This window comes from Hemitrygon akajei, chromosome 6 (genome assembly GCF_048418815.1).
Source record: "Hemitrygon akajei chromosome 6, sHemAka1.3, whole genome shotgun sequence".
Lineage (NCBI taxonomy): Eukaryota > Metazoa > Chordata > Chondrichthyes > Myliobatiformes > Dasyatidae > Hemitrygon > Hemitrygon akajei.
In genome coordinates, this window is record NC_133129.1 from 114,707,977 (window position 1) to 114,724,515 (window position 16,539).

Consider the following 16,539-nt stretch of genomic DNA (forward strand, 5'->3'; position numbering starts at 1 on the left):
TTCATCATACCACCCTGCCTGAACAACTCAGGACTTCACATGTTCCCCTTGGTGAGTACGTTGGAAGAGGGCATTACATTTATTTTTATTGCCTTAATTTAAGATTTTATTATTAATGAAGTGACATTTTCATGTATTTTTGTTAATGCATCTTGGAGTATTCAGGTGTTTTTGTCCAAAATTCATGAATAACCAGTGTTTGTATACCAAAACAAATAGGAACTGCCTGTTTGATTTATGAATTCCTGCCTCATAAAATACTTGGTGGAAGCACAACACTTCTGTTAATTCGGGAATGCATCTGTTTAAGCTAGTGAAGGGTAAGTTTGCCTCTCAGTAGCTGCAGAAGCTGACCACGAGTGGTGCGCTGAGCTGCTGGGTCATCCGTTGCAGCAAGTCAGTCCATCTGTTATGGACTCGACCCAATGTTATTTTATGCTGTTGCCCTCTAGATATTTATAATCTCTCAGTAATCAATAGGAGCTACTGTGCTGCAGCCCTACCTGGGTAATTTATATTAACACCGAGAGAAAATCTTCCATCATACTTCACGTTTAACAACTTCAGTCAAGTCAAGTCAACTCACTTTTTATTGTCATTTCAACCATAACTGGGGGTACAGTACACAGTAAAAACGAGACAACATTTTTCAGGACCATGGTGCTACATGAAACAGTACAAAAACTACACTGAACTACGTAAAACAACACAGAAAAAAAAACACTAGACTACGGACCTACCCAGGACTGCATGAAGTGCACAAAACAATGCAGGCCTTACAATAAATAATAAGCAAGATAATAGGCACAGTAGAGGGCAGTAACTTGGTGTCAGTCCAGGCTCTGGGTATTGAGGAGTCTGATAGCTTGGGGGAAGAAACTGTTACATAGTCTGGTCGTGAGAGCCCGAATGCTCCAGTGCCTTTTCCCAGATGGCAGGAGGGAGAAGAGTTTGTATGAGGGGTGCGTGGGGTCCTTCATAATACTGTTTGCCTTGCGGATGCAACGTGTAGTGTAAATGTCCGTAAGGGCTGGAAGAGAGACCCCGATGATCTTCTCAGCTGACCTCACTATCCACTGCAAGGGTCTTGCGATCCGAGATGGTACAATTTCCGAACCAGGCAGTGATGCAGCTGCTCAGGATGCTCTCAATACAACCTCTGTAGAATGTGATGAGGATGGGGGAGTTGGAGATGGACTTTCCTCAGCCTTCGCAGAAAGTAGAGACGTTGCTGGGCTTTCTTTGCTATGGAGCTAGTGTTGAGGGACCAGGTGAGATTCTCCACCAGGTGAACACCAAGAAATTTGGTGCTCTTAACGATCTCTACCAAGGAGCCGTTGATGTTCAGCGGGGTGTGGTCACTCAGTGCCCTCCTGAAGTCAACAACCATCTCTTTTGTTTTGTTCACATTCAGAGACAGGTTGTTGGCTTTGCACCAGTCTGTTAGCCGCTGCACCTCCACTCTGTATGCTGACTCATCGTTCTTGCTGATGAGACCACCACGGTCATGTCATCATCATCGTGTTACCATAGACATGTCCCTTATCATGGGTCACCAATGACCAGATTCAACTAGATCAGCCAGAAATCCCACAACTTCAACAACAGGGTGTTCAATTGTGAGAGAACCCACTCCTGACCTTTCAGCATTACCAACACAAATCAGGAGTGATACAACACTCCTGATTTTGGTATGTCATATATAATGGCAGATTATAGCATTAATGGTAAGACTCTTGGCAGTGTGGAGGATCAGAGGGATCTTGGGGTCCAAGTCCATAGGACACTCAAAGCTGCTGCGCAGGTTGACTCTGTGGTTAAGAAGGCATACGGTGCATTGGTCTTCATCAATCGTGGGAATGACTTTAAGAGCCAACAGGTAATGTTGCAGCTATATAGGACCCTGGTCAGTCCCCACTTGGAGTACTGTGCTCATTTCTGGTCATCTCACTACAGGTAGGATTCTATGGGTGCAGAGGAGATTTACAAGGATGTTGCCTGGATTGGGGAACATGCCTTATGAGAATAGATTGAGTGAACTCGGCCTTTTTTCCTTGCAGCGACGGAGGATGAGAGGTGAACTGATAGAGGTGTACAAGATAATGAGAGGCATTGATTGTGTGGATAGTCAGAGACTTTTTCCCAGGGTTAAAATGGCTAGCGTGAGAGGGCATAGTTTTAAAGTGCTTGGAAGTAGGTACAGAGGAGATGTCAGGGGTAAGTTTTTTTTTAAATGTAGAGAGTGGTGAGTGCATAGAATGGGCTGCCAGCAGTGGTGGTGGAGGCGGAAACGATAGGGTCTTTTAAGAGACTCCTGGATAGGTGCATAGAGCTTAGAAAAATGAAGGGGTATGAGTATGCCTAGGTAGTTCTAAGGTAAGGACATGTTCAGCACAGCTTTGTATTGTGCTGTAGGTTTTCTATGTTTCTAACACTCTACCCTTGTCTGGATGAGTGCAGTGCCAGCAAGAAACTCACCATCAATCAAGATAGAGCAGCCCATTTGAATGGTACCATATCTACCCGCCTAGCTGCAGTTACTTCCCCAAACTATTCCACTAGCAATCGTCAAACCCAATAGCAGATATGATAAAGTGGTGTACTCCTGGCCTCTCATCACTGCTCATTCTAGATCCTGAAATCTCCTCCCAAGAATATTCAGACTGCATCAATACATGCAGGTAGCTTGCTACCACATTTTGAGGGCAATTAAGGCAATTTAAAAACAAATCAGTATTGGCATAGACCAGTTGGACTGAATGTTCTTATTTCTCTGTTAGGAAACTTTATATGATTGATAAACTTGCTGTTTAACTAATCAAAGGAGACTCTTTGGTTTATCATGTTGATGCCACCCATCAAATACCCTCATACTAATTGCAATTACCATCACATGCTCTGTAGCTTCTGAGTTTCACAATTCTGCTGTTTTAATATTGTGCGGGTCTCTGCCTCCATCAACCCTGAATTGTTGTGTTTCAGCTTCCAACTACTCTTTAGGTTAAAGAATTCTTCCTCAGATCTCTTTTAAACCAACTATTCCCTTTCTTAAACCAATGCTCTCTGATTTTGTACACCTCTGCTACGAGTAAAAAGCTTCTCATTATCTAATTTATCCATGCCCCTCCTGATTTTATCGAATCCACCATCAGCCTCTTCTGCAAGGGAAGCAAACACAGTTTATCCATTCCCTCCTCACTAGTAAATCTTGTCTGCATGCTCTCCATGTGTTATGTACCCGTGGGTGTCTTGTACCCGTCACGTAACCATGATGTAATTGAAGTTATGCTGGACATGAGGTAATGGTCTTGTGATGGGGGAGTGACGTCATTTTCCCGCCAGTGAGAGGTCATGTGATAGTCTTTTCAATTGGGTATAAAAGGAGAACCCCTCCCCGTGACGTGGGCAGTTTGTGGCTGAATTCGCTACTGACTCCACGCTGCTGCGTATTCCGATGTTATGACGCAGTTTCATTTAAGAGTGGAGTTTTACTTTCTGTTTTAAGTCTTAAAGGTTATTGCCGGCAGTTTTGCCATATTACTGCCAGTCCAGTCACTGGAGAGTGAAGATTTGAAGTTCGGGAAGTTAAAGATTGAGGAAAGTTGATTTCGACGGTAAAGCAGGTTCGACCTTGTTTGATCCTCATTCGGAAGGAATTTGTCAGCTATGCCCATGATAACTCCTGTTCTGCCAGAAGAATAGAGGGTTGGGTAAAGTTTCGCCAAAGAAAGGTCAGTGCCTTTAAGCCGTTTCATTTTTCTTCATCGTAAATCCTTTGATCGAAGCATACTTCGACTGAGCTACGCCGTAATGCCACGAAAGAGAATTTATTATCAATGAAAGCTTCTCCCTTAACGGACTGTAAATCATTTTGGACTTTCGCATTACTACTTGAAGAACTGTTTTCGCATTACCACTATAAGAACTATTCGAGCTGCCATATCGCAGCTGATTTCTGGTTACGTTAGTCATTTGTTTACTTGTGGGTATTTACTGTGTTTAATAAATGTTTTATTTGTTATTAAAAAAAACCTGCCTCAATTATATATTCATTGTTGCTGATTTGTAACACATGTCCTTCCTATAGTTCAGAATGAGAACTACAGATAGTCTCCATCTATGGCCCAAGCAGTGTTTTGTGAAGTTGCACCATAAGAACTTTGCTTTTATATTCTATCCCTGGCTCATGGTAGTAAATACACCAAGGTCTGAAAAAGCTGTTGACTCTATCTATGCCTTTCATAATCTTATTAACCTCTAAAAGATCTCCCCTCTTGATGTTTATAAGATTATGTGAGGCATGGATAGATGACTGATATTTTCCTAGGTTTGAAATGTCTAACACTAGAGGACATGTATTTAGGTGAGAGGCAGCAAGTTCAAAGCACATGTGGAGGGCAATCTTATTGCACAGAGAGTGCTGGATGGCCAGCATGTGCTGCCTGGGGTGGTGGTGAATGCAACTGCAACAGAATCATTCAAGAGCCTCTTAGATATAGGTGTGCAGAAAGTGGGCAGATTTGGTCATTGTGTTGGCAGAAGGGATTAGTTTAAGTTGGGCATTTTATTACTAATATAATCGTGGGCCAATGGGCCAGTTTTTCTGTTGTACTGTTGTATGTCACCCTAATTAGTAATAGATAAATATTGCAAGAAGCAGAAATTCTATGCAGGTATGACCATTTTAAAGTAAGTGTAAAATAACGAATAGGTGGGTGCATTAAACAAATTAGGTAACATTATTGTCACTGAAATCATTATATAAATGTGATTATATGAAAGAATCTAATTACCTTGAAGTACACCTTTATTGCCTTGGTGCAAACTGTTTTTGAGCGGCTACAAATGATATATTCTGCCACTACCTTGAATGATGGTTGTGTAATCATGGCAGAACAAGCATCCTGTAGAAATAGTTCAATTAAGTTCAAGTTTGATTATTATTCAACGATACATAAATACAGCCAAACGAAACAGCGTTCCTCCAGGTCCAAGCTGCAAAACACTTTACCAACAGCACACAGCACACTGCACATAGTACAAACAGCACATGTGATTACAATTTCAGAAAAACACACAGTCAAAAAAATACAGCCCAAGTCCCTGAATGACCAAGAGATAAATATCCATAAAATGCACATCAGAGTTTCAATTTGAAGTCATGTCTTATTCTGAAATAATTAGCCTCGATCACAGGGCCTTCTTACATTTGGTTAGCATAATAAACCAGTTTACAAGACATATAAAGTCAAAAATAATTTGGTCTTACTTTTAAAGGACCTCCAGCTGAACGTTTGTGAAAAGAATATCTAGGAAGGTTGACTGACAGCTGCTTGATGAGAAAAATACTGAATAAACTTCAGTTTTACCTGAACTAAAATGTATTCACAGTTTCCATCGAATACATATTGCTTTCCATCAAATGTGGTGATATGACCTTCTCCATGAACCATACATGTTGAAGGACACAATGCATTCCCTTGGCAATTCCACTTTCCTCTGGTGCAAAAACTGTTAAAAAAGCACACATGGCCATTCAAAACCAATAAACAATTTTTAAAAAGCAAAAGTTCCACACACCATCATAAAATCTGGTAATAACCAAAAGTGAAGAAATTGGGTGAGGGGGGCGGTGAAGAGGGGATTTGCGGATGAAAATTTTGCAGAGTTTAAGTGGATGTTGCTAGAGCCTGAATTGCCATTGGAAGATCTTGCCACTGATTATGGAATTTTTGTTTGGTAATAAGCAAAGACCAGAGCTGGAGGAAGGCTGAAATAATGGAGTGTTGCAGGACTGGCGAAGATTAGACAGGAGGGGAGGGTGGAGTAGTGTATTTAATATTCCAGTAATATTGTAAATAAGCATTCGTTGCTGTTCTATATAAGAAGTAGGAGAATGGCATATGTCATTACACCACCGTGTCATAAGTCAGTGCCTCACTAAAGAAGAAAACTAAGTAGACATGTTTCTCGACTCCAGACATCTTCATTCAATTATTTTTGGGGTTCCAAAACTTAAATGGCAATGAGGAAGTTTTAAACTGAATCCAAAACTACCTCCGTGTGGAAGAACAGCATCTACACTGAATGAACTGAGCAGCATCTAAACAGAATAAACAGCAGCATCGACACTGAACAAACTGAGCAGGATCTATACTGAATGAACTGAGCAGCATCTACACTGAATGAACAGCAGGATCTACACTGAACAAACTGAGCAGCATCTATACTGAACAAACTGAGCAGGATCTATACTGAATGAACTGAGCAGGATCTACACTGAACAGACTGAGCAGGATCTACACTGAATGAACAGAGCAGCATCTATACAGAATGAACTGAGCCGGATCTAAACAGAATAAACAGCAGCATCCACACTGAACAAACTGAGCAGGATCTATACTGAATGAACTGAGCAGCATCTACACTGAATGAACAGCAGGATCTACACTGAACAAACTGAGCAGCATCTATACTGAACAAACTGAGCAGGATCTATACTGAATGAACTGAGCAGGATCTACACTGAACAGACTGAGCAGGATCTACACTGAATGAATTGAGCAGCATCTATACAGAATGAACTGAGCAGGATCTATACAGAATGAACTGAGCCGGATCTATACTGAATGAATTGAGCAGCATCTATACAGAATGAACTGAGCATCATCTATACTGAATGAACTGAGCAGGATCTATACAGAATGAACTGAGCATCATCTATACTGAATGAACTGAGCAGGATCTATACAGAATGAACTGAGCAGGATCTATACAGAATGAACTGAGCAGGATCTATACTGAATGAACTGAGCAGGATGTATAGAGAATGAACTGAGCAGCATCTATACTGAATGAACTGAGCAGGATCTACACTGAATGAACTGAGCAGGATCTACACTGAATGAACTGAGCAGGATCTACACTGAATGAACTGAGCAGGATCTAAACAGAATGAACTGAGCAGCATCTATACTGAATGAACTGAGCAGCATCTATACTGAACCAACTGAGCAGCATCTATACAGAATGAACTGAGCTGGATCTATACTGAATGAACTGAGCAGGATCCATACAGAATGAAGTGAGCAGCATCAATACTGAATGAACTGAGCAGGATCTATACAGAATGAACTGAGCAGCATCTATACTGAATGAACTGAGCAGGATCTATACTGAATGAATTGAGCAGGATCTATACAGAACGAACTGAGCAGGATCTATACTGAACAAACTGAGCAGCATCTATACTGAATGAACTGAGCAGGATCTACACTGAATGAACTGAGCAGCATCTATACTGAACAAACTGAGCAGCATCTATACAGAATGAACTGAGCAGGATCTATACAAAATGAACTGAGCAGCATCTATACTGAACGAACTGAGCAGGATCTATACAGAATGAACTGAGCAGCTTCTATACTGAATGAACTGAGCAGGATCTATACAGAATGAACTGAGCAGCATCTATACTGAACAAACTGTGCAGGATCTATACAGAATGAACTGAGCATCATCTATACTGAATGAACTGAGCAGGATCTATACAGAATGAACTGAGCAGGATCTATACTGAATGAACTGAGCAGGATGTATAGAGAATGAACTGAGCAGCATCTATACTGAATGAACTGAGCAGGATCTACACTGAATGAACTGAGCAGGATCTACACTGAATGAACTGAGCAGGATCTACACTGAATGAACTGAGCAGGATCTAAACAGAATGAACTGAGCAGCATCTATACTGAATGAACTGAGCAGCATCTACACTGAATGAACTGAGCAGGATCTACACTGAATGAACTGAGCAGGATCTACACTGAATGAACTGAGCAGGATCTACACTGAATGAACTGAGCAGGATCTACACTGAATGAACTGAGCAGGATCTAAACAGAATGAACTGAGCAGCATCTATACTGAATGAACTGAGCAGCATCTATACTGAACCAACTGAGCAGCATCTATACAGAATGAACTGAGCTGGATCTATACTGAATGAACTGAGCAGGATCCATACAGAATGAAGTGAGCAGCATCAATACTGAATGAACTGAGCAGGATCTATACAGAATGAACTGAGCAGCATCTATACTGAATGAACTGAGCAGGATCTATACTGAATGAATTGAGCAGGATCTATACAGAACGAACTGAGCAGGATCTATACTGAACAAACTGAGCAGCATCTATACTGAATGAACTGAGCAGGATCTACACTGAATGAACTGAGCAGCATCTATACTGAACAAACTGAGCAGCATCTATACAGAATGAACTGAGCAGGATCTATACAAAATGAACTGAGCAGCATCTATACTGAACGAACTGAGCAGGATCTATACAGAATGAACTGAGCAGCATCTATACTGAATGAACTGAGCAGGATCTATACTGAATGAACTGAGTAGCATCGATACTGAATGAACTGAGCAGGATCTACACTGAACAGACTGAGCAGGATCTACACTGAATGAATTGAGCAGCATCTATACAGAATGAACTGAGCAGGATCTATACAGAATGAACTGAGCATCATCTATACTGAATGAACTGAGCAGGATGTATACAGTATGAACTGAGCAGCATCTATACTGAATGAACTGAGCAGGATCTACACTGAATGAACTGAGCAGGATCTACACTGAATGAACTGAGCAGGATCTACACTGAATGAACTGAGCAGGATCTAGACAGAATGAACTGAGCAGGATCTACACTGAATGAACTGAGCAGGATCTAGACAGAATGAACTGAGCAGCATCTATACTGAATGAACTGAGCAGCATCTACACTGAATGAACAGCAGGATCTACACTGAATGAACTGAGCAGGATCTACACTGAACAGACTGATGCACCATCAATAACTCACGCCGAGACTTAGGAAGTGAGATATCGGCTTTTATTGACTGAAGAACAACACTACATCCTGGGGAAAATGAGGGAGAGCAGCAGGCCACAGTCGCCTTTATACAGGGGTCTGTGAGAGGAGCCACAGGGGTAGTCAGCAGGGTCTTGGGAGGAGCCACAGGAGCAGTCAGACAGGTATATCTAGTTCACCACACAGACTGAGCAGGATCTACACTGAATGAATTGAGCAGCATCTATACTGAATGAACTGAGCAGGATCTACACTGAATGAACTGAGCAGCATCTATACTGAACAAACTGAGCAGCATCTATACAGAATGAACTGAGCAGGATCTATACAAAATGAACTGAGCAGCATCTACACTGAACGAACTGAGCAGGATCTATACAGAATGAACTGAGCAGCATCTATACTGAATGAACTGAGCAGCATCTATACTGAATGAACTGAGTAGCATCTATACTGAATGAACTGAGCAGGATCTACACTGAACAGACTGAGCAGGATCTATACTGAATGAATTGAGCAGCATCTATACTGAATGAACTGAGCAGCATCTATACTGAATGAACTGAGCAGGATGTATACAGAATGAACTGAGCATCATCTACACTGAATGAACTGAGCAGGATCTATACAGAATGAACTGAGCATCATCTATACTGAATGAACTGAGCAGGATCTATACAGAATGAACTGAGCAGGATCTATACTGAATGAACTGAGCAGCATCTATACTGAATGAACTGAGCAGCATCTATACTGAATGAACTGAGCAGGATCTACACTGAATGAACTGAGCAGGATCTACACTGAATGAACTGAGCAGGATCTACACTGAATGAACTGAGCAGGATCTAAACAGAATGAACTGAGCAGCATCTATACTGAATGAACTGAGCAGCATCTACACTGAATGAACAGCAGGATCTACACTGAACAAACTGAGCAGCATCTATACTGAACAAACTGAGCAGGATCTATACTGAATGAACTGAGCAGGATCTACACTGAACAGACTGAGCAGGATCTACACTGAATGAATTGAGCAGCATCTATACAGAATAAACTGAGCAGGATCTATACAGAATGAACTGAGCCGGATCTATACTGAATGAATTGAGCAGCATCTATACAGAATGAACTGAGCATCATCTATACTGAATGAACTGAGCAGGATCTAAACAGAATGAACTGAGCAGCATCTATACTGAATGAACTGAGCAGCATCTATACTGAACAAACTGAGCAGCATCTATACAGAATGAACTGAGCAGGATCTATACAAAATGAACTGAGCAGCATCTATACTGAACGAACTGAGCAGGATCTATACAGAATGAACTGAGCATCATCTATACTGAATGAACTGAGCAGGATCCATACAGAATGAAGTGAGCAGCATCTATACTGAATGAACTGAGCAGGATCTATACAGAATGAACTAAGCAGCATCTATACTGAACAAACTGAGCAGCATCTACACTGAATGAATTGAGCAGCATCTATACAGAATGAACTGAGCATCATGTATACTGAATGAACTGAGCAGGATCTATACAGAATGAACTGAGCATCATCTATACTGAATGAACTGAGCAGGATATATACAGAATGAACTGAGCAACATCAATACTGAACAAACTGTGCAGGATCTATACAGAATGAACTGAGCATCATCTATACTGAATGAACTGAGCAGGATCTATACAGAATAAACTGAGCAGGATCTATACTGAATGAACTGAGCAGGATGTATAGAGAATGAACTGAGCAGGATCTACACTGAATGAACTGAGCAGGATCTAAACAGAATGAACTGAGCAGCATCTATACTGAATGAACTGAGCAGCATCTATACTGAACCAACTGAGCAGCATCTATACAGAATGAACTGAGCATCATCTATACAGAATGAACTGAGCAGGATCTATACAGAATGAACTGAGCTGGATCTATACTGAATGAACTGAGCAGGATCCATACAGAATGAAGTAAGCAGCATCAATACTGAATGAACTGAGCAGGATCTATACAGAATGAACTGAGCAGCATCTATACTGAATGAACTGAGCAGGATCTATACTGAATGAATTGAGCAGGATCTATACAGAACGAACTGAGCAGGATCTATACTGAACAAACTGAGCAGCATCTATACTGAATGAACTGAGCAGGATCTACACTGAATGAACTGAGCAGCATCTATACTGAACAAACTGAGCAGCATCTATACAGAATGAACTGAGCAGTATCTATACAAAATGAACTGAGCAGCATCTATACTGAAAGAACTGAGCAGCATCTATACTGAATGAACTGAGCAGGATCTATACTGAATGAACTGAGTAGCATCTATACTGAATGAACTGAGCAGGATCTACACTGAACAGACTGAGCAGGATCTACACTGAATGAATTGAGCAGCATCTATACAGAATGAACTGAGCAGGATCTATACAGAATGAGCTGAGCAGCATCTATACTGAATGAACTGAGCAGGATGTATACAGAATGAACTGAGCAGCATCTATACTGAGTGAACTGAGCAGGATCTACACTGAACGAACTGAGCAGGATCTATACTGAATGAACTGAGCAGCATCTACACTGAACGAACTGAGCAGCATCTACACTGAATGATCTGAGCAGGATCTACACTGAATGAACTGAGCAGGATCTACACAGAACAAACTGAGCAGCATCTATACTGAATGAACTGAGCAGCATTTAGAAACATAGAAACATAGAAAACCTACAGCACAATACAGGCCCCTCGGCCCACAATGTTGTGCTGAACATTTCCTTACCTTAGAAATTACTAGGCTCACCTATAGCCCTCTATTTTACTAAGCTCCATATACCTATCTAAAAGCCTCTTAAAAGACCCTATCGGGGGACGTTACGTGATGTCATAGGATCGAGATGTGGAAATCCAGCTCTCCCATAGAAAAACAGTAAAATAATGTTTAAAAGTGAAGAAAAGTTAGTAAATACTTTTTAAAAATTACTTATAAACTACTCAGGATTGTCTTAAGATATGTCTCCTAAACAGAAGCAGAAGAAAATTACTTCTTTGAAGACAACACAAGTTGGAAAACAATCAAGGCTGGCCGCCATGAAAGAGCCTCGGGCTCAAGTGCATTTTACCTCCGGCGATACAGAACAGGAAGCTGCGGCAACATCAAACGTTTCCGCAAAAAACAGAGCAACAGGAATTGCGCATGCGTGAAGGAAGGGGCATGCGCAAACACGAGCAACCCAAACTACAAATCCCAGTTATGATCGGAACTGAAAGTGAAAGTGAATATAAGGTGGAATCAGATTCTCTGGATAAATCAGATGAAGATGAAGAGACAAACAAAGAAGAGCAACAGGATGAGGTTGGAGGTGATATTGGAGACATAAAAAATCTTTGGTGCAAATAATGCATGAATTAAAAGCATTAAAAGTAATTAAAAATATATTAAAATATGAAGATTATGTTTCATAAAATGATGAAAAGACAGGACAAAATGGGCAAGAAAATTTAAAACTTGGAAGAAATAACGGGAGACACCACTGATAGAGTGAATAAAATGGAAGATAATATTTCTGCCTGGACATCAGAAAGAAAATGGTTGTTGGAAAAAGTGGATGTACTTGAAAATTTTAACAGACGAAATAATATTAAGATTGTTGGACTTAAAGAAGGTATAGAGGGAGAGGATCCAATACATTTTTTTCAAAAACGGATTCTGGAAATTTTGGAAATGGAAGAAGGAACCCAGTTAATTGAAATTGAAAGGGCTCACAGAGCCTTAAGATGAAGACCTCAAGTTGATCAAAACCCACGTTCAATCTTGATAAAATGCTTAAGATATCAAGATGAAGAAAAGATCCTGAAGGCAGCCGCCCAATGTGCCAGAAAGAGAAATGGGCCATTGATGATAGAAGGGAAAACAGTTCTTTTCTATCCTGATATAAGTTATGACCTTTTGAAGAGAAAGAAGGAATTTAACCCAGCGAAAAAAGTTTTATGGGAAAAGGGTTATAAATTTATATTGCACCACCTGGCAACCCTGATAATTTTTTTGGATGACGGAAAAAGAAGATCTTTTACTGATTATCGTGATGCGGAAGAATTTGCACAATAACTCCCAAATATTTGCTAACCATAGCCAAAGATTTAAAAGTGAAATGGATTAAAGATGAAGACAGGGACAGTGAATGGAGTTGATGGATGTTTAAGGACAGAAGAATATTTAAATATATTCTTAATTATATGATACAGGGGGAGAAAGGTAAAAATTTGAGAAATATTAATCAAGAGTAGTGATATTATTTTTTCTTCTCTTATATATATACATCTCGACCGATTCAAAGGTGGATATGAGTACATCCTGGTTATTGTTGATCACTTCACACATTTTGCTCAGGCATACGCAACCACATCAAAGTCAGGAAAAACTGCTGCAAATCTCATCTTCAATGACTATGCCCTGAAGTTTGGCTTCCCCTCTCGCATCCATCACGACCAAGGAGGAGAGTTCGAGAATCAGTTGTTCAGTCAGTTAAAGAAACTCAGTGGAGTGGCTGGGTCCAGAACAACGCCCTGTCACCCGATGGGGAATGGTCAAGTGGAATGCATGAATAGGACATTGTTGCAAATGCTAAGGACACTGACGGAGACACAGAAATCAAACTGGAAGGAGTCCCTGAACAAACTGGTGTGTGCCTATAACTGCACAGGCTGCGAAGTGACAGGCTACTCACCATTTTACCTCCTGTACGGGAGATCACCCAGGCTGCCAGTTGATATGCTCTTTGGACTGCACACAGAGCCAGGTTCAGCGAAATTATGTTGAAAAATGGAAACAAGGTATGGAGGAAGCATACGCCATTGTAAACCAAAATGCTCAAAGGGCTGCCGAAAGGAGTAAAAGGTACTATGACACAAAGTAAGGAGTTCAGTGCTACAACTGGGTGAGCGTGTCCTGACACCCAGAGGGGGACCAGGCAAACTCCAAAACTATTGGGAGGACACAGTAGTGAGACAAATGGGGTCTGACCTGCCAATTTATGAACTGAGACCAGAAAGAGGTAAGGGACGCTCCAGAGTCCTGCATAGAAACTTGCTAATGCCCTGTGATCACTTACCTTTTGAGACAAACCAGAGATAGCTACAAATGACCAGGGGAGACAGAAAGAGAGACACCAGCCTGCATATCAAACTCAGCAATCGGATGAGGGCAGTGAGGATGAGTATGAGCTTCATTATGAGCCACTCCAGCCCCCCACGGTGCCAGCAGAAAGAAATGAGACATTTGGTGAACCAGAGGTGGAGCCTGAACATAGGCACCCAGCAGCAGAAGGGAGAGTTGAACACAAGCTCCTGTTGCACCACCAGTGCAGTCTCCTGAAGGAGATCAGCTGGAGGAGTTTAGTGCACCTGCTGAAAACCTGCCTGGTGAGGAAACAGACTTACCTGCTGGAAATCTGCCTGATGAGCATTCCTCACACCCCTCTTCTTCACCAAGTGCTGCTACTGAACCTGAGGAGCCGCCCTACCAGTTACCACAAAGGCAGAGACACCCACTGAGACATATGACCTACGATCAGCTTGGCATCCCTTCCTGCTACAGTGTCCAGCCAGCATCTCAGATGTTGCCTCTCTACCATGCACCAGGACTGGTCCCATGACTGCCACCCGTACAGCCATACTACTTCCAGCTCCCCCTCCCCTATGTATTATGGACGCCAGCCAGCGTGAGCCTACAGACTTGATATGTTTGACTAACATCATGGACAATTCATAGACTGTTTATACAGATCATTGCCATGAGAGACTAATGGACTGTTGAAAGACCGCGTATAGACTGTCTCACTGGCCCATCACCAGACATGGACTGTGGCCCTGTGAATATGGACTGTTGACAGTTATCAAACTGTGACCCTTGACCCTTGAGTACCAACTCACAGGGCTTCAGTGCCAAGTTCATGAGAGACTGTAAAAAAAAGGGAAAAGGGAAAATTGCTTAATGTTGGAACAACATTTATTTTTGTAGGGGAGTGTGTGACAAGTTAAAGGATAAGACACTACAGATCTGTTAAGTTTAAAAATTGTTTAAAAACAGTAAAAACACATGTTAAAAAGGGCTAAAATACTAAAACATATTTAATTCATTTCATTGTTTCTTTCATTCTTTATTGTGTAAAGTTAAGCTCTAATAGTATTAGTGATCTGCAGAGTAGCCTTGATCTGCTAGCCTGAGGTCAATTGCTTCTGTCTCCACCCACATACCCAGGGGACATTGCTGCACTTTCTTCACTTGAGTAAAGTTCTCAATGAAGACACATCAAGTCCCTGTCGTGATTATTTCTCCCCGTTTTTCAGGTATGTTGTCGGTAATTTATGCTGTTAAAGGGGTCATGATAACTTTCTAATATGTGTAAAGTGGCAAGAGAGTGTTTATGTAACGTTTGACTAAGTAAGAGTAATGGTTGCCGAGCGTATTAAAGCACGTGTGTGAGCAAAGCCGCCGCCATTTTGTGTACCGATACCGCATGTTTTGCCATTTTGTGAGTTACATGTGCACCTATGTAAATGCATTTTGCACAATTGTTTGTGTATGATTTATTTAGTAACTTTAAGTTGTGAGAGTTTACTGAGCTAATGCTACGTATTATTCACCAGTAACAGCAGAGAAAATGTGAATTTTGTCTCAGGGAAATACTATGTATTGCTGTAATTTACAGAGGGTATGTATTCTGTTGTGACCAATTTGTTGTGAAGATTTTTTTTTGTAATTTGTATATATTTTTGATCATTTGAGTAAAAGTTCTCAATGAAGACACATTACGTCCCTGTCGTGATTATTTCTCCGTTTTTCAGGGGCGTAACACACCATCTCCTTAGCCATGTGTTAAACTGTATTATCTTCCTTCTTCTGGCTTCACGAGCACATTGGATGGGTAGGAATCCTAAAATCATAACCTTTGAAGCCCCGTCCTTAAGCATGGCACCTAACTTCCTGAACTCACTTTGCAAGTTCTTGTCACCTTTCATACCCATCTCATTGATACCAATGTGGACCATGACCTCTGGATGTTCACTTTTCTCCTTAAGAATTTAATAGATTTGATCAGAGTCCTCCCTGACTCTGGCAACTGGGAGGCAACATAACATCTGGAAATCTCATTTTTATCCACAGAACCACCTTTCTGTTCTCCCAACCAATGACTCTCTGGTCACTACCTCTTCTTCTCCCTTCCCTTCTGAGTCATAGAGCTAGAGACCTGATCACTGTGACCATGCTACTATGCTGCCCAATCATCAAAATCAGTCAGTTTTGCCCAATCACCAGCCTCTCCTTGCTAGTAATCTCACTGCACACCGCCCTTGTTTATAAGCTAACTACCCAATCCTTAGCATATCGTTTCAGTTCTCATCCCCCTGCCAAATTAGTTTAAACCCTCCCAAATAGCTCTACCAAGCCTGTCCACAAAGGTATCAGTCCTTCTCAAGTTCAGGTGTAACCCATCCCTTTTGTACAGATTATACCTTCCCCAGAAGAAGTTCTAATGATCCAGAAATCTAAAGCCTGCCCCCTGCACCAGTTCCACAGCCACGCATTCACCTGTCAAATCCTCCTATTCTAACCCTCACTGGCACATGGA

The 16,539-nt window shown here is 41.3% G+C and overlaps 1 protein-coding gene across 1 annotated transcript in view; it reads right to left on the reverse strand.

The window, feature by feature from the left end:
• LOC140729837 (mucin-6-like) overlaps positions 1–16,539 on the reverse strand; it is a 432,642-nt gene that overhangs the window by 352,363 nt on the left and 63,740 nt on the right. The window contains exons 7-8 of the mRNA XM_073050050.1: positions 5,370–5,511; positions 4,794–4,904 (exon numbers count right to left, since the gene is read on the reverse strand). Coding sequence (XP_072906151.1) covers positions 4,794–4,904; positions 5,370–5,511 — 253 coding nt within the window. The remainder of the gene's footprint in view (positions 1–4,793; positions 4,905–5,369; positions 5,512–16,539) is intronic.